This window comes from Agelaius phoeniceus, chromosome 1 (genome assembly GCF_051311805.1).
Source record: "Agelaius phoeniceus isolate bAgePho1 chromosome 1, bAgePho1.hap1, whole genome shotgun sequence".
In the NCBI taxonomy this organism is placed as follows: Eukaryota; Metazoa; Chordata; class Aves; order Passeriformes; family Icteridae; genus Agelaius; species Agelaius phoeniceus.
The window spans coordinates 10,923,244-10,942,189 of NC_135265.1; the positions used below are offsets into that span (position 1 = coordinate 10,923,244).

Below are 18,946 nucleotides of genomic sequence, written 5' to 3' on the forward strand. Positions count from 1 at the left end.
ACTCCTGTTCCTTCCTCCACTGCACTGCTGGTACAACAAAAGCTGCTGACCTATCCCCTCCTCTTTCCTGGGTACTTTTCAGAGCAGCCAGTGTGCAGATGTGAGGGAGCACACAGGAAGGATGGCACAGCTGAGGCCAGCCAGCCTCTTTGCAGCATTTCTGTGCTTACTTGACACAACAGCTCAGGAACTGTATTACATGTGCCACTTCCATAGGAACTAAATTTCTACCTGATCAATTTATGATGGGCATTGAAATATACCCCAAGGTGTTTACCCATGATGAGTGGAGGCTGCAGTAACCCAGCTACCATAACCAGATGGCACCAGACTGTTGCAGAGCTTATTCTCTCAAAAGCAGAGATGAAGTGCATAACGTTGCTTTCATCTATACACCAGCAAAATTTAAAATGCAATCACTTCCCTGACTTAAATGGTTGCAGTCATAAAAGCTCAGCTATACCAGAACAAGAGGTTTTAACATAAAGGTTTGTGAAGTAAAAGCATATTAGAAAACTTCAAACTTCATTAAATCTTATTTTCTAAAGAAGCCTTAGGATGAAAGCATAATGAATTGGTTTCTGTGACAGTAAGTAACCTTTGGATGCCCAAATTGCACATAATTTTCCACATTCACTCTTTCTCATCATGCCCAAGAGGACACAAAACCATGTGTTTAGCATGAACATTGCTGCAGCCACCACTGAGCATCACCTTTTATTGAGGAAAATCAGCACAAAGGGGACACTGCCCAGTCTTGTTGTGCAAACAAATAGATCCCCAATTTCTGTCAGAGCTGGGGTGGTCCTCCACAGCCACATTAAAATCGTGGCAACATTGCTGACAAATTTCCATGCATTTTTTCTACACATTAAGTGGTAGAAAACTTTGTTCCAAGGGCAGAACAGGATACTCCATGTTCAAGTGTGAACTGGTTGCCTTCAACTACTTGTAGCCCAGGTCATCACCAAAGCCCAATGGTTTAAGTGAATTTTCCAGCCTGGAGATGCTCACAGTGCCCAGTGCAGGCTGGTATTCCTGTGTTGGCTTACTTTGCTGAGCACAGAAGGGCTGAGGAAATAGAAGCAGTAAGAGTCTAACCTGTCCAGAAGCTTACAGAACCATCAGCATGAGGAATAATACTGCAATACTTCCCAAGATGCATATAAACCACAGCAATTCTTAATATTTCCATGCTTACATCCATTGTTATAATTGGTCAGATATAGCTGTATAAGAGAAAAACTTCAACAAAACAAAAAAAGGAGGTGGTGGGGTGGTGTTTGAATTATTTCCAAAATATTCTTTTATGCAGACAGGATATCCCAGAAGCTCTTGTTTCCTAGATGCAAGATCTTCTTTGAGAAGAACTTCTAAGACCAGCTAAAGCCAAAAATAATCCCATGACATCTCCAGATTCAAATGCCATGCAACCAAAGCATCAACCCAAACATTAAAATCAGTGTTTAGGACCTAGCCAATACCTTATCTAAGAAATTGATGAAACCAATGAATAGAACCTTCAATAAACAACACATCAGCTTTTTGTGTTTGCTTTAAAAAAGTTAACCAGTCATAGTTACCTAATAGAGAAAGACACTGCAGCCTTCAGATATATCACAGAGGTTCTTGCTGCTGATACAGAGCCTTAGGAGATGGTTACAGGAGCTGTGTTGAACAGGAAAGCAAAAGGGTTTTTTTTCCCAAAATTAGAAATATACAATTTCCAAAAATGGGAGCAAAAGACAAAAGGTAATGAAAAATACTGCTGAAGAAATGTTTAATTAAAAAAATCAGGAATTCAACAGTGCCTAAATCTTTATTTTTCATAACCTACATATTTTTTTTCAAATTAGACAGTTTTACATTTTTATGACACAAAAGGAAACTTAAATTACTGATAGTTTACATGTAAGCTTGATTCCAGTCTTAATGGAAGAAGAACAAAAACAAAAACCCTCAAAAAGGCTCCCATATTACACTTCTATTTCGTGAATTGGCAGCTGTTAGGTGTCCTCAGAAATCTTGGATTGTCTGCTGCTATTAGTGTAATAGGTTCCGAAGCACAAAACCCCTACCTGTAGCTGAAGGAGATACAGAGATAGGTGTGCACCATTACAGTCAGCTGTTGCTCCTGATACACTGCCCCATGCTCCAAGGGCCTTTCCAAGCCAAGGGCTCAAGGCTTTGAAGGACAAGGCAGCAACATAAAAAATTTGCCACTGCTCACACGTTTCTAAGTGACAGTGTCACGGGGCAGGACTGATTTGAAATGACATTCAGTTTTGAAAGCAACCTTTTTTGTTAAATTCCTGGAAGAACCTCAGATCCCATTTTGACTTGTTTTCAAAATAAAAAGCATCACCACGCAGTTCTAACAGGGTAAAATGCCAATTTTAATTACTGGATCCCTGAACCTTGAGCTCAGCTACTGCTTTTGGGAGATTTTTAATTTTAAAAGCTATGTTTTAATCCCTCTCTGTATCATAGCAACAGTCTGCATGCAACTTCACAACTCTACTCCGAAAACTCCATTTTGTCACTGAGTGGGGGTGGGGGGAAATAAATCTCAAAGCAAAATACAGTAAGGAGAAGTTGTATTGTATATTACACAGCGATTTGGCGTGTCACTTTTTTTTTTAAAAAAAAAGCTATAAAACCACATCAGAGGAAGGTTTAAACTTTAGATGCAACAGACTGTTGCTGGGTAAGCAGTAATTACAGTGTATTGACCTATCACAAATGGCAGCAGAATACATTAGAACAGCACAACACATCCCACTGGTCTCAACAGATCACCTGGGGCACGGGCTGAGCACCAGCACGAGCCGCTCACAGCCGCTGGAAGGGACCACTCGCCACTGTCTGCAGCTGGTAAAGCCTTTCACTTGCAGCAGACAAACAGAATGAGTCATACAGCTGGCCTAAACCATACACAAATCTAGCTACCGCTTTCACTGCCACTGGGGAAAGGAGAAGGGGGTAAAAATCCAATGACAGAAGGAGTTGAGCAGTTTTGGTGATGGTGTCGGGGTCCTATCTCCTCCCTCAGCATTCACAAAGTGCGTTTTTGAAACAGGAAAAATCAACAGACTCCATGTGCCCTATTTTGACCAATTCTGCAGCATACAACAGGCTGGATTTACAATGCCAACTAGTTACCAATTGATGCTTGTAATAGGAAATTTATCAGGAGTCAACTTCTATAGTTACTTTACAGTTCTATGAACCATGCATTGATACTCTTGAAAGCAGACAAGTAAGCTTCAGTGTATATTTTTGCAGCAGTCAAGTTTTTCCCCAATTAGACTTGATTTTTTATTAATGACTTAAAAATTACAGTTTGACTGCTGAAATTCATTATTTACATTGCATAACACTTTTGAATTGGTTAAATTGTTTGGTTTTAAAGGGACTTTACGAAAATATTTGAGGGCTTTCAAATAAGACTTTCGTTCCATTTCCCTTTTGCAGTGAAGAGGCAGAGTCAGTTCAACACACCAGAATAAAATAAGAAAAAGAAAAAACAACAAATTAAAGTAATATTCAAACCACAACATTTAGTTTATCTACATCCAGCTCAACAGCAACATTTATAATATCAATAATTTTTATCAGATTTTTTTCTTTAGGGTACCTTTTTATATGTTCTGATTATTTACAACTGTACAAGCAAAGCACACACTTCCAAGTGCACATATTTAATACAGTATTGACTATTTGCATTTACAGGTTTTTCAACAATCTGAAAAAGATCAACTGTTTAAGATCTTTAAGGTATATTACAAAAACTGCTGCTAGTTCCTGTACTACAGTATGTTTACCCAGTAAGACCAGTGACAATAGATACATACTGTAACTGAGTAATTCTGTATGCCATTCATGCTAACCCTCCACGGGGTCAGACCTCATTAACTCTAAACTGTCTTGTACAAAAGTTAAGGCAAAGTCATTTTCAAGTTTAAATAAAATTCAAGTCTTTAAATATTGGATGGAAATAATTCTTTAAAAAAATCAGTTGTTTAAATAAACATTTTTGTGGAATAAACTGTACTGTCATAGTCAGCAGGAATGAGTTTTGTCTGAACTTCCTGCAGTTTAAACACTTAAAGAAAAGCTTTAGGCGTTTTAAAACAAAAATAATTTATATTCAACTTTATTAGAAACTTGCTAATTTAGTGCATCCTTGTCCTTCAGAAAGCGCATCACTTCTAAAGTAAATAAGTGTGAGAAACCTCATCCCAGAGGTAAATATCAGGGATCTCTTCCTCCACCACACAAAACAAACACCATTATCTCACGGCTTGAAAAATTTAAATCCGTATGCCAATGCTCGTAGTTACAGGAAGATGTCAACACAAGGCTGACTAAGATATGAACTCTTTCAAAGAGCACTTGGGGCAGAGTTTTAAAAAAAAGTCTACACAGAGCACAGGGGTAACCAGAATATACAGCGCTGACTCAGTTAACTCCCTTACAAGCACAGGGAAGCTACGGTTATCACAAGAAGGCTACTCTGCTTTCTCCTGATAACATCCACTAACAGGCTTCACCACCATAGAAGCTCACAGACTTGATTCTTTCTATTCACAATGTGCTTTGTATTTGCAAATTATAACATCAGTTTTATTCTGGAGTGAGAAGATGGTTACTTGCTTGCAGTAAGTCAAAAAAGGAAATATTTCAGAAAGACTGCTATATGGTGCCCTGTAGAATTCATTTTGTGTGTGCAAAACATCAAAAAAAGATTAAGTTTTTAAAAATGCTAGAAACAGCTACTCATTTAACCTAAAAGTGCAAGTTTGTTTGCTGACACTTAGTACAGCAGCCCAATAAAAAAAAATCTTCAAGGTCACATACTAATTTGTAAAATATATCTACTTTCTTGCACTCTACACACTAGCTGCCGTTATCAGTCTTTTGGACACTAATTTAGATATGTACTTGCAGACCAGTTTATTAAAAATATTGCAGCAGCATGTTTCTGCTTAACAGTTTAGAAAAAACTCACTATACAGAGCTTGCACTCACACCGCCACAGAGAGGCTTAATAAAAAGTTGATTTTTTTTAAAGACAAATATTTTACACCTTGGAAAAAGGAAAAAAAAAATCACACTAAGCTTCACCTCCAATTAAGCACCAATCTAAATGTAAGGTTTAGAACAACTATCCAGAAATACCCAGAAAAATAGAATGCTTGTTCAAGAGGGGGAAGAAGTATTTCACAAAAAAATAACTTGCAGGCATTGTTACATGCCTTGTATCACTGCAAGCTCCTAACCAGCAACTCATTCTCAGGTATCTTAGTGGGAACATGGGTTTAATTTGTGGGAAACAGACCTCTTCTCAAATCCCTCCCAGGTGTTATTTTCACTGAGGAGATTTTGGAGGGGTACTCTGTTCTTTATTTAAGCGTTTGCCAACGGCTGGAGGGGACGATCTGCGTCCTGACTGTCTTCTCTGGTCTTTGGGTTGTCCAGGATGTGACTTTGCAGGAGGAGGTTCTCTGTTTTTCTCTATTGTTTCTGTGGGCTTTTTTTCTTCTTTCCCACATGCTACAGTGTTTGGCTTCTGTTCTTTCTGGGGTTGCAATGTAGGAGGATCCTTAGTTGTTCTCTGGCAAATTTCCGCATAACTAGGTTTTCGCAGTTCCTGGGAAATCAGGAACAAACAGAACAGAGTTAAACAAAGCATCCTGAGGGGGAAAAAACTTGTATGAACAAAAAAGGGGGAAGTCCTGTCCCAAAAGAATGCTGCACTTAAATATGCAGATGAGGGTTTGAGTATGAAGTTTACAAAAACTGCATAGACAATAAAGCTGAAAAAAAGGTAAAATGTAAAACAGCATCCCAGAAAAATAGGGTACTGGCACAGGGCAAAATACTTCCCCTTCAAACTCTAAACCAGCTGAAACACAATGAATACTTTGGTTTCAATATCAACATATGTTTTAATACTTCTACCTCTAGGATACTACCAAGAAAAAGATTCAGATAAGGAGATGTCTCTTACACTGTTAATTGCATAATTCTGTCATGCAAGTAATCATGAAGTCAAACAAGCAAAAAGCTGCTGGACAAATTCTAGGATGCTGGCCTCACATGATTAGGCAACATGGGTAGCAGTAAGTATTCTGTTAAATGCAAACTGGATCATTAAGAAAAAGTGAATAATAAGGTCACTTACTATGGCAGCCCCATTGACTTGTACCGATTTACATGCAGTACTCAGAGTGGAAGAAGAAAGTCTTTCTGTACTCTGTGTCTCTCTCTGCTGTTTATCCACAACTTTGGAGTCCCTGTAATCATCCAGCAGGAAGCAAGGCTCATGAAAAGTGAAACTTCAGGATAGATGAATAGTTTAATAATAGCTCTAAAAAGTTTGAATATGATTGCAAGTAGTTACAGCTATAATTTGCCTAGCACATGATGACTAGCATTTCATTAAAAATATGCTATCAAGAATAGAAAAAATATATTCCTGTGCAATGTGACACTACCTCTAATTTGTCATGTTCTAATAGCGTTTAGTTACTCAGCTATTTGATTTGCAGGTTCCAAACAAAGTGTTACCAAAAAACCTTTTTTTATGGTATGGACATCAGTACTGCCCACAGGGCCATGGGTTTACTCTCTGTGTTTCAAAGGTATCTAAATACAAGACAGTAAGGTATTCATTAAACTTTTACTCACAGAAACTAAACCACAACTCTCAATTTTCTTCTGCTAAATGACTATTATGATTGAATCACTATTATGATATTGTTCAGAAATTAAGCTTTATTGCCTTTACTACAAGTACAACAAAATATTACTTCTTTCATTGATTAAAATTTTAATAGCTATTTACATTGTTCTGCCTGATGAAAGAAAATGCAAATGTGATGCAGAGCAGACTAATTATACCCATGTAATTAAGTGCTTACTCAGTAGGCTGGGGAGGCGAAGGAGACCTTTCAAAGGTCCTGGGCAATGTAGAAGAAACTGGTAACGGCTCTCGAGGAATTCCTGATGGAATAGTGTTTGTACTTGCATCCACATTAATGTTCTGAAGGAGGAAAAAAGGAACAGAAAGACAATCAAAATATCCAATTAATATGGTCTGCCTGAAAATTAGCACAACCAGGAAACACTTCATAGTTTGATTTATACCAGTAAATTGACTATAGGAAGGTACAGAAGGAGCCAATATAGATATTGTAATGAACATGTTATTTTTTCCTTTACATTTATTTAGAAACACAGATAGATAACACACTGGGGTTATTTCCAAAGAAGTTAGAAACTTAAGTCCATTTGGGACATATCTGAATGACAAAATCACTTCAAATCATTAAGAAGACCTTTAATCAATCATCACCTTGTCAATTAGACCACAGCATTAAGTGCCACATCTGGTCATTTCTTGAACACTTCCTAGGGTGGTGACTCCAACACTTCTCTGGGCAATGTGTTCCAACACTTAACTTGCCTTACAGTAAAAAAAAAATTTCCTGACTTTCAACCTAAACCTCCCCTGGCACAGCTTGAGGCCATTTCCTCTTGTCCTGTCACTGGTTGCCTGGGAAAAGAGACCAACCCCCATCTGGCCATAGCATCTGTGCAGGTGGTTGTAAGGAGTGATAAGGTCTCCCCTGAGCTTCCTTTCCTCCAGGTTACACAACCCCAGTTCCCTCAGCTGTTCCTCATAACTTGTGCTCCAGACCCTTTTCCAGCTTTGCTGCCCATCTCTGGACACCCTCCAGCACCTCAATGTCCTTCTTGTATTGGGGAGCCCAAAACTGAACACGGGCTTCCAGGTGCAGCCTCACCAGCGCCCAGGACAGGGGGACAATCAGTGCCCTGGTCCTGCTGGCCACACTATTGCTGACCCAAGCCAGGATGTCATTGGCCACCTGGGCACACCTGGCTCATGTTCAGCTGCTGTCAACCAGCACCCCCAGGTCCTTTCCCCAGGGCCACTTTGCAGCCACTCTGTCCCCAGCCTGTAGCACTGCCTGGGGTTGTTGTGACCCAAATGCAGGACCCAGCACTTGGCCTTGTTGAAGCTCACACAATTGCCTCAGCCCATCAATCCAGCCTGTCCAGACCCCTCTGCAGACCTTTCCCTTCCTACCCTCCAGCACATCAGCACTCCTGCCCAACTTAGTGCTGTCTGTGAACTTACTGAGGGTGCCCTCAATCCCCCTGTCCAGATGACTGATGAAGTTATTAAACCAGACTGGTCCCAATACCAAGGCCTGGGGAATACCACTACTGACTGGACTTCTTTTCACCTGAAAATTCTGCACCTGCTGGTGACAAAGCAGGCTTTGCACCTGTACACATAACCACAGGCAGCCTATGAAGACAAAAGTCTCCTAGTGCTGTGCATTAAGAACTGTCTTCTTCAAAGCTCTAATTCTGTATCATCCCAATATAGTGATTTGCTACCAAGCAAAGGCTTTTTCCATAGCCCTCAAAAGATTCTGCTAGTGCCAAGTGATACTGTACTTCAAGATAAATGCCAAATAGGTTCAAGATGCATACATTAATTTAAATGGTCACAAAATTAGAAAAGACAACTTTGTATCCTGAAAAACATATATCTCACATTTATAACCATTTTGTTTGTTTTAAAGAGTGCTATGTTCTTTGTATTGCTTCTGACCTGTCTCATCCTAAAAACTTCGAACCCCAAAGAGATTCTGGTATGCAGAAAGGGAAGCAAGGGGAGAACACAAGCTCAGAAGGAATAAGATAACACTCCTTTTCCCTCAGCCAAGTCACCATTCAAAAGGGCATAACCCTAATACTCCTATGGTTGCTGTTACAAAAGAAAATGGTATTTGATGGCACTGTTTTAAAATCAGGCAGCATAGATTACTGCAGTAGATCTAAGCCTACTTTGATTCCAAGTAAAAGACTGCAAAAGGCGTTTAGAAATAACAGAACAGCTTTTATAGTTTTATTCACTGTAATAGTGTGTGCAAAGGCTTGAAATTGCAAGCTGCTGAGCATTCTGACCCAAGTGCATCAGAACTCATAGGTACATGGTTAAGTGTGAACAGCTTCAAGTCAAGCAGACATGCAAGAGCTTTTCCTTGCCAAAACACTCAGCCTTGATCTGACAGTGCTGCACTTCCTAGTTACAAAATGTGGGATGATTATTACCTGCCATTCCCCAGAGCTACTTCTAGAAGAGCATCACTAAGCAGAGCATAAAGATGTGATGCTTGCATAACAACTGCTGGAAATGATAGACCTTTAGTCCCTTCAGCTCCCATACATTGGACTTGCCCATCTATATGAAACAAGGGAAGCACTGTGTAACTCTACTTCAGTGCTTTGTAACACCACATCAAGTGACATGAAAAAACATTGAGATCAAGGTGAAAAGCAGCCTGTATACATTGGCAAGACTGATGTTAGCTCAAACAGCTTTGTAGCAGAACACAATTGCTCTTTGGAGCCAGCTGCTGTTATCTTACTCTTTACTTAAATGCCAACAAGGAAAGGCAGCATAATCCCTTTTTTCCACACAATGGTACAAAGTAACTCCTGTATGCTGGAAAATGAAACTGGGAAATTGAAGGATGCTTTTTAATGTGACAGGGCACTGCAAGTATCATAAAACCTAAGTGCCTGACTGATATGAAGACTGCTTCTACAGGAGAGAAGTCTTAGTTCTTTACCATCAGTACAAAGCAAGTACTAGATCTGTAATGGGGGAACAAAGGGCTTTCAGCTGCAGCATTAAAAGCAAGTGCTAGAATTGTATTTAAAACCTGAAATACCATAGTCAAAAACCACTTCATAAGTAACAGAGGTAAAATACTTCATAATTTATAGATCTTAGCCAAGAACAGCCTACCATGTGTAGTACTGGCTGACAGTAAGTTAAACACTGTTTTTACCATGGCTCTGAGCTGCTCATTTCCCCTAAAGGCAATCCTGGAACACAGCAGCCCCTCCTACCACTTGCAGGAGACAGAGTAGATGGGCTCTCTGTACAGTCACTGCCTTGGATGCAGACTGCCCTGCTGCCTCTCCCTTTCTTTACCAACCCCTGACACATGGGCAACAAAGAAAACATTCTAAACCCAGCTTATTGCAGGAGAAGACACCAGAGATTGTGCTGGTTCACCACTTGACCACGTCACTTTGCACTGCTAATCCAGGGCTTAACTTCTTCAGTTGTGGTACAGCTAGAAAAACACAAGTTACATTGGAGCTATCAAAAAAAGCCTATACAGACTTTCATAGCCCAGAGAATTCCACACTGCAGAGGGTTATTTGAGTTTTCCTGGAGAAGAACATACTGTCACTCACAGATGGCATGGCAGAGACAGTTCTAAGAATGAAATCTATGAAAAACTACTGAACATTAATTTTCAACTGCATCTCTACTACATCTATACAGCAGTGGTTGCCAAGTTATTCTGGTGTTTTTTTTATCTTTCTGAGCAATTTGACAAGACAACACTGGGATCCAGCTGGTTTTGGTAGCAGTTCTTGTTCCAGCTATGATGCCTAGTGTACTGAGATTATGTAGGCAGCTTCTTTATTTTGGTGCTTAGAAGTTTGTCACTTTAAAGTGTTTTATATAAAACTCAGAAGTCTTACTTTCAAGTAGGAGGGAAAATGTATCACATACTCTTCACCTGAGTCTATCAAAAAGCCTGAGGCAGTTATGTACAGCAAAGATCATATTTTCTAATCTCTGCTATTAACATCTACTTATTAAACTGGTGCCCATATTCCACACCATTTCAAAGAGAATACCAAACAAACTCTAAGATATAAGTGAAGAAGGCAGCAGCACATCATTTGACAGCTCTTTTTAAAGAACATTTCTTACAACCCATGTAACCCACAAGTTTTTCCATATATAGACCACCAAATCAGAAAACAAGAGGTATGCAATTCTTTGTTTTCCCAACAAAAATGAACATCCACTACTCACTCTTTCTTTTGACGTTCCTATTACCACACTGGACAGTCTGTTTTCAAACAGGTCTTCAGTCTTTAAATTGCCAGCAGCCCCAGGTAATGGAGGAAAGCTAGATAAACCCAATTCAAAGCTGGGAGATGGAGGTTTTGGGGGTGGTGGAGACTGTGTTTGGCCTCTCTGGAATAGAAATACCATGTTGGGGTTACTGCACTAGATGACAGAAAAGATATGCAGCTCTAAACTGTATTTTGCACTTGATTTGTATCAGCAAATCCCTAGAGAAGGCTCCCCCATCTCATCCCCCAAAAAACCCATAGAGCACCAAGGAATAGATGCTTTCATTTTCCACTGTTGCCCTTGAAATATTTAATTATTATTTAAATATCATGGTATATGCATCAGCTTTAGGGACACTGACACAATAAGAAGTTTTCTCACTGACTCTTCATTGAGGACAGACACAGTGACACAGAAAGGAAAACAGACTGGTTTATGTATCATGATATGGTGAAAATATAATGCCCATTTATGTACAGTAGTTAGTAACATCCTAAATAAAAAGAAAGGAGTCAACAAGAATCTTATTTTAAGATACATGAAGAAAGGGTAAGACAGCATGCCTTGTATGTAGTACAGACAATAACAATCTAATTAGTATTAATCTGTATTGTCACTGTGTAAAAATAGAAAGGTAAGAGTCAAAACTATTTTTGAAACAGACACTTTCTAACTAATTCTAAGAAGAAAACCAATGTCTCAAGCAAAACAATCACCTGTGTGTTAAATGCAACTATTTTGCACTATAGAGAGCAGTTCAGGAGTTAAAAGTACCATGGTTTAAGATCACTTGTGAGAAATGCTGGTAAGGATTTCCAAGTTGTTTTATATTTACACAGGAAAAATAAAACTCCTTTGTAATATGCTGTAACTGAAGTTACCAATTAACTTCACCTACATCATGTAAACAAAGAAGTTTTTCTTCAAAGAACTGTTTCTTGACTGTGCTGAGGCCTGTGCTAAGATGATCTTTGCTGCAAAATACCAAATGCAAACCAATCTCTGAAACTGTTCCTATTTTGAAAAGCAAAATACGAGTATATAGTCAAGATGGTGCAAATGTGAGAACAATGCTTCTGAACAAAAACAACAACAGATATGAGACTACTTTTGAGGTCTTTTCACAAACTACATGTAATGTCCAAAGAATTGTGTGTCAAGAGGGAAGCAGGGAAAGAAAAAATATAGAAGCAAGAACAACTGCAACTCCAAGCACTGCTCCTGACCCAGCATTACCCCCTGGAAGAATGCTACAGCAATGGAGACTGCAAATCTCCAAAACTGAAGTCAGATGACCTGTCAAAGGTCAGGGAGAGAGACTACACTAATCCAGCTCAAACTGCAAGAGGAACAACTCGAATTTTTAGAAGTCATTCTTCAAATCACACACTTACTCTTCTTAAAAGGGACTGAAGTTCTGCAATAGCAAATGTCTTTCTTACATTTTAAGTTACAAAGTTGAATCCTAAAACCCTCAAAAAATTAAGAGTGGCATTAACATCTAAAATTAGCAGGATAAGGGAGGACTTCAACGTGTTTTAAGCTAACTGCATAAAATTTCTCAAGTTAACTTCTTGTAGATTCAGTACTTGGCTTATGTCTACAGACTCATAAAAAATCTGATCAAAAAGTCTCATGCTCTTTTTCATGAAAATGTGCATACAACTCTATACTTTTTCCTTTAAAAAAAAAATCTTCTAAAGAAGTCATTACTCCATTCAAATATACTGGTTTTAGTGGTGTCCTGTGTACACTATCTAATTGCTACAGCATTACACAAGAAATAGGATACTGGATTCAATTATTTCCACAGTCTAAAGGGAAAATTTTCATTTTTTGCTTCCAAGTACACTTCCTTACAGTCCTGGGTGTGCAGCAGCTCTCACCTCTGCTCAAGGTGCAGCACTGGACACTACAGAATAAAGATTCTTGGCCCAGAAGAGACTGGAAGGAATCTGGCTACACAGGCTGCAATTACAGCCTGGTGCTGACAGAAGGGAACTGTGGGTCTCCAAAGAACTCACATCTACAAGTTTTTACATGCAAAGTTCAAATAATCTTTGCAGTCAGCTCGGTCAGAAGTGCTGCTCTGCCCAGGGAGGTGTCCAAGGTAATCCTTTCACTTCAGCCACTCACACCTAACCTGTCCCACTTCCTTGTTCTTTAAAATATAGAAAAAAGTTAATAGGAAAACTTCACTCTAAAAATTCAAGCAGCTTTGAAAGGGCAAAAGGAAGAAGTACTGGAATTCCTACAGGCAATCTGGTCTCTGGGAAGTTTGATGAGAACTAAAAGCAATCAAAAGGAAGGAATCACTTGCTAAACTTTCCTGCTCCTTTATCCTAGTTCCCTCAGGCCAATCAACAGCAGGAGCCACAAACACACATATGCAGTGATTCCAGACCTTTAGGAAAGTGTTATGGCTCATGCAGCAGTGTTACTTTACAACTGTAACATGAATAAGGAAATAACCTGGTTCAACTTCATGAATATGCCACGTTGGCAAAAATAAATAGCACAGAAATGACTGGTTTTATCACACCAAACAGTAAATCCTACAAAACCATGGTTTTTTTCTCTTCTACACTTAGTGCAGCCTTTTCAAGTATCAAGTCTACTTTGGTATTAACCTTGAATTTCAGTTTCCCAAAACCACAGTATTTTAATAGTGTTAGCATACCCTTACCTGGTGGCACCTGAAGAGGCATTTAAGAAAGTGAACTGACCACTTCATAACAAACATTATGCCACAAATATCTATATAATGTTCTTCACTATCACCATGATTGATAATGAAGCATCAAGTGTTCTGAACTTCAGCTGTTTAGCCATTCCTGAATGTGAACACTGGCATGTTGACAAAAACTGAGATAGAAATTTTTTGCTACTGTAAGAGTAATTTTAACTTTTCCCTGACTTCTGAGTTATTGAAAAATCTTCTCTGATACTCAAATGCAGTAAACTCATGTGACTAATGAGCTGTTGTCCTTAATCAACTGTGATGTTCAACTGCTTCTGCAGTAACTTATGTCCCCTTATGTCTACTCCATGAAATATCCACACTCTTGCCTTGTTACCCTGCTTTTATTAGAGACAAATAAGATCATGAACACTCACTGTAAACTTGTCCTCCCTTTTCTTTCGGTAGCCATATGAGTTTTTCCTAAGGGAAAGAATGCAGATATGAGAACCTTGCCTATAAATGGATGGAAAGCAGTTAATGAAAACAGGAGAAATTAATTCCAATTGCTATTTCATCCATCTTCATTCTACACAGGTTATCCAGAAATGTTTTAGGGAAAAATTCCTAGCAAGCTGTCCTTAAAATAAAGGGATACATCTTATTCAAGTCAGGGTAAGAATAAACTGGTTACAAGTAACTCCTGTGTTAAAAGCATCTCGGTAGAGATTACATCTAAGGATTAGACAAAATATTACAGTATATAAATAAGGGGGGGGGGGTCAAGAATTTTTGTATATCAATGTAACTTCTGAAATACAGCTAACTATTTTCAATCCAGGTAAGGCTCCTTCAAAACATTTTTAGCACTTTGCCCCCCAGCCCTGCTGCAGGTAAAGCCCCTCCAAGCAGCACAGTAAAATTTGCAGTGCATTCTAATTCAGTTTCAATATATTTTCTAAGTTAATTTTACTTTTATTATTCTAAATGTATTCAATACTGAAACATCAAAATAATATCATTTTAAGTACTGACTATTCCTGCACATTTTTGTAGTCTATAGTTTGAGCAATCTTGTTTCCTGAGTTCTTAATCACACTTTCATCCATTAGTTATAACACAATTTGGTAAATTAGATTTAGAAAAGTATTACAACCCTTGCACAAAATACCCATTTAATTTGCAATGATACAAGTCTGAAATAGGATCATCTGCAAAACACTTATCTTCCAATTCAGTAAGTCACTCAAAATGTGATTTACTTGGAGTCATAAATACAGCCATTATCAAAGCTGCACAAAACTTTTATGAAGCACTTATTAGAACTGTATTTATAAATATGCCAATTTTCAGCTCCCCAGGTAGTTGGTTCCGTTTTTTGTTAGGCTGCTTTTAAAACAACATAACAATAGTTTCCTTAGTTGCCTGTAGCAGTTTTTCCTCCCTCCATACCAATCCATCATCTTTGCTGTTGCGTATGCCCAGTTTGGTTAAAATTCTGATCCTTCAACTGAAAAAGTGAAGAATGAGCACTGCTAACACACATTCAGGTGTACAATCTGCAATGCTGAACAATGGAATTGGGCAGAACTTCAATAAAGTCAAACAAATAATATACACAAACTTTCTTGCACCAGATGAAGAAATTATAGAAGATTAGATCTTATAGATCTAAACAGTTCATCAGTTGCCAATAATGATTTTCATCAGGTAGGAAAGCATGTGAGTCTGCTTTGCCTTTGTTGTGTATCGTACTTTGCAAGATTTTAGGTTTGAGGCGAGAGTCTGAGTTTAAAGCAGCATTGAGAATAGTAACAATACCACACCTCCACTAAACAGAGCAGTTTAGAAGCAGCAGCACTTGGCTGTTCAGAGGACAAGCATGAAGCACACTCACCTTCCCCTCCCTAATCCAGGGGACGAGTCAAGGCTGGTCTGTTCCATCCTCCCAGTTCCCACTTCCCTCTTGGTGTAGCTGGTGGTGGCACTCTGCACCCGTGTCCTGCTTTGGCCCGGCTGCCGCGTCTGTGGACTCCTGACGCCATTGATTAAACGATCAGCAGAAAAGTTGAATATTGTAGGACTGTCTAGAAGCCCAGGTCCCCTTTCTGCACTGGGTATTGTATGGCGTATATGTGACTTGCTAGGATTCCTATAAATTCAAAAGTCATTTCAACATACGCGCACTAGCAGACACCTTCTGAGGCCTAAGCCTGTTCACAGAATTCAGAAGCAAGATCTTCACTCCTTTATCACTTATTTCAGTTCTAAGAATGATCAACATTCATTGTAACAGGTCATGTGAATTACCAAAATTAACCTTTTCCCTGTCTGTTGTCAACTAGAGCTTTACTATATGAATAATCCTATTGATGATATGTCATCTCAGAATATTTCAGCTGAATACCCTAAATCACAGAACAGACAAGTTCTCAGCTTTCAGACTGTACATTTACATTTCCAAACACTACATCCATTAATATCAGAAGCACCATCTGCCCTTTGGCCTCACCTTTGGCACCAGATTCAGTTTCACAAGTATTCTCAAGTGAGCTGGTGTTACTAAAATAAGCAGATGAAAACCCCATGTGCCAAATAATACAACAGTATTGTTAAAAGACAGATGAACTTGCCTGTTCCTGGGAGGATATTGTCTGAGTGTTGTCAGTGGAGAAGCAGCAGGCTTGAAGGTTGGAGATGTGAACCCATTGATAAATCCAGTATTTGGAAATGGTGTTACCTATAAAAAGGTATCACATGCTCATCATTATAAACAAACTGAGTATTACTTTTCTTAACCCCATATTTTATGTCATTCTGTGCAGGACAGTACTCAAAAGATTGTCTCAAACAGCAATAGAGCATCTGTCTAGTGCCTTGTAGCTGACTTAGAAGATTTCTGGAAAAACCCCAAGCTTCTGTTTTTCTGAGAAGTCAGCCACTACACATCTTCAACTTATGACAGTTCAAGAGGATTGAAAAACATCAAGCCAAAATTCTTGGTTGTAAGTTAAACAGCTCTCCTCCTATTTCACACCATACTACACATAGCTTTGGAGTACCAAGATACTTCTTTGTCAGAGCCTCTAATCTTCGTGGCCTGTAACTGTTTCTCTTATAATTGTACATGAATTCCTCCCTTAAAAAACCCCAACAACTTCCTTTTAGTTCCTCATTCTACTTCCATGTGACATGTAAATAAAGCCTAGAGAATAAGTGGATGTTAAGTGGAACTCTGATGCTTTTCAGATCACCTTATTATCACTTTATTCTGCATGTGAAACACTGTCTTCTTGTCTGAAGAAACAACATTGGCAAAACATTTTCTGAGTTGCATGCATACTAACACCTTGTACATGCCTCAAAACCTGAAGCATATTCAAAGTCATTTCTCCAACCTCACTAGCACACTTTTGTCTTTTTTATTTGAATGTGTGAGTTTCATTTAATGTTACTGTTAGCGCCAGCAAATGCTTGCTTGTATTTTTCCCCTGAAAATAACTACAATGCAGAACAAAAAAAAGATTCTTTCTACATTCTATTAAGCTTTGAGAAACAGCTATGATTAAGACCATTTGCTATAAAAGGTACATTTAAACTTGAAATAGGTTAAATCATAAATCTTGTGCAAGTTAAATCATCAATCAATGGAAAACAAAATTTAACACCAAAGCTGTCATATCAAACTACTGCTAGCCTAACCTAGCATGCATGACAGCAAATGCTACCTCGGGCTTCACAAAAAGGCCATTAAAGAAGGCCTGTAACAAAGCTCCTTGAGGAACAAAGTTTCATCAAAATATGCTTTGAAGTGTTTCTGCTTTAAGAGTTACAACATGAGTCCTGAAAAATTCCATCAAAGCTAGTAAGCAACCACTGAACCTGAAAAAATGAGAAGACACTGAACTTATCAGGGACCCTAGCAATATTCAACTCTTCTTTCTTTATAATGATGTGTGATCCTTTTGGATGAAAAAAAAAATTTTCTCCGTTTTCCAATAATACCAAAAGCATTCACAGAAGCTGACTGGTTCAAATATACTTTCTTTTCCATTTTTTTTTTCCCAAACAGGAAAAACTAGATCTTTTCTCAAATATGATTTAAGTACATGATGAAGAATGAGGTAGGTTTTAGAATACTGAGGACATGTGTTGCCATATTCAAATTTCAGAACTAAAACAGTATTGCCCACATGACTGGGGTATTCAATCTCAAATTAGAGATGAGAGTAGAGTTTATGTTGAAGCAGAATAGAGAAACTTTGCTGTATTTTCACACAAGTCTCTACATGCAAACTGCAACCCTGTCTCATGAAAATTATTGCTGTGCCATGGTTCCTCATGGTCCCTGTTCTCCTCAAGTGATTTCTATTCAAATATAGCTCTTCCTACAAAAGAATCAAGAAACATCACGTTACTGTCATGTACATAACACGCAGCTAACCAATGACAATACACTGCAGAACAGTGAAAAGCAAAGCACAGACAGTTCATTTCCTGTTTTGACTAAGAAAAGTTTGAGATCTTCAATGCTAGCAAACTCATCAAGTGTTCCCCAAAGGATAGGACTAGTAAGCTTTCTTGGATACAGAAAGTTACAGGATAACATAAGGTAGAGACACAGTATGATGTGATTGAACCTGTGGGTTTATTAATCTGTGTCTTCCATACTATTTCCATCCAGCTCATTCAGTATCCCAGAGCAAGACTTTGCAACAGTCAGTCTCAGTTTATCTACAGGCAGATTCACATTCATTGCTGCTTAACAAGACAGCTTTTTCCTGGAATAACACTGCTCACTGTGTTGTTACCTTGTCTCCTCCACATTCTTCATCCCCCCTCAGAACGCCTCCCCCTGCAAGGCCTCTGGTTCCCTTCCCTGTGTGTGAAGTGTTTAGCACATCAACTTTTTAATTAGCTGTGGTTCAGTACAGAGAATATTTGCTCAAGTTTGTTCAAGGACACTTTAATCCTCTGCCAAAAAAAACATCTAAAGAACTTCTAATTTTGAGCATTGCTCCCCTTGTTTCTTTGAGCCACAAGTAAAGAGGCATCTCCAGAGGGGAGAAAGAGGCTCCAGATAGGAAACCTGAGCCTCCCAGTCATTATAGGAAACTCCTCATATTTGTAGGGTAACAAAGGACAACTAAAAGGGGCCAAGGTAATTCTGATGAGTGTCACAATGCAAAAGACAGAAGCAGCATTGCAGGATAGAGTAGATATCTCATTAGAGTATTTAAGGATTTATTGCTACCACCCTATCTTCAAGCCCTACC

General features: G+C 38.7%; 1 protein-coding gene across 2 annotated transcripts in view; it reads right to left on the minus strand.

Moving 5' to 3' along the window:
- Positions 1–1,800: 1,800 nt before the first annotated feature.
- LARP4B (La ribonucleoprotein 4B) overlaps positions 1,801–18,946 on the minus strand; it is a 55,906-nt gene continuing 38,760 nt past the window's right edge. The window contains exons 11-17 of one of the 2 annotated variants that reach the window (XM_054629785.2): positions 16,304–16,410; positions 15,568–15,822; positions 14,108–14,153; positions 10,946–11,110; positions 6,927–7,048; positions 6,188–6,299; positions 1,801–5,653 (exon numbers count right to left, since the gene is read on the minus strand). In XM_054629785.2, coding sequence (XP_054485760.1) covers positions 5,372–5,653; positions 6,188–6,299; positions 6,927–7,048; positions 10,946–11,110; positions 14,108–14,153; positions 15,568–15,822; positions 16,304–16,410 — 1,089 coding nt within the window. In that variant the 3' untranslated portion in view covers positions 1,801–5,371. The remainder of the gene's footprint in view (positions 5,654–6,187; positions 6,300–6,926; positions 7,049–10,945; positions 11,111–14,107; positions 14,154–15,567; positions 15,823–16,303; positions 16,411–18,946) is intronic. The other variant, XM_077193159.1, reaches the window with a different exon arrangement.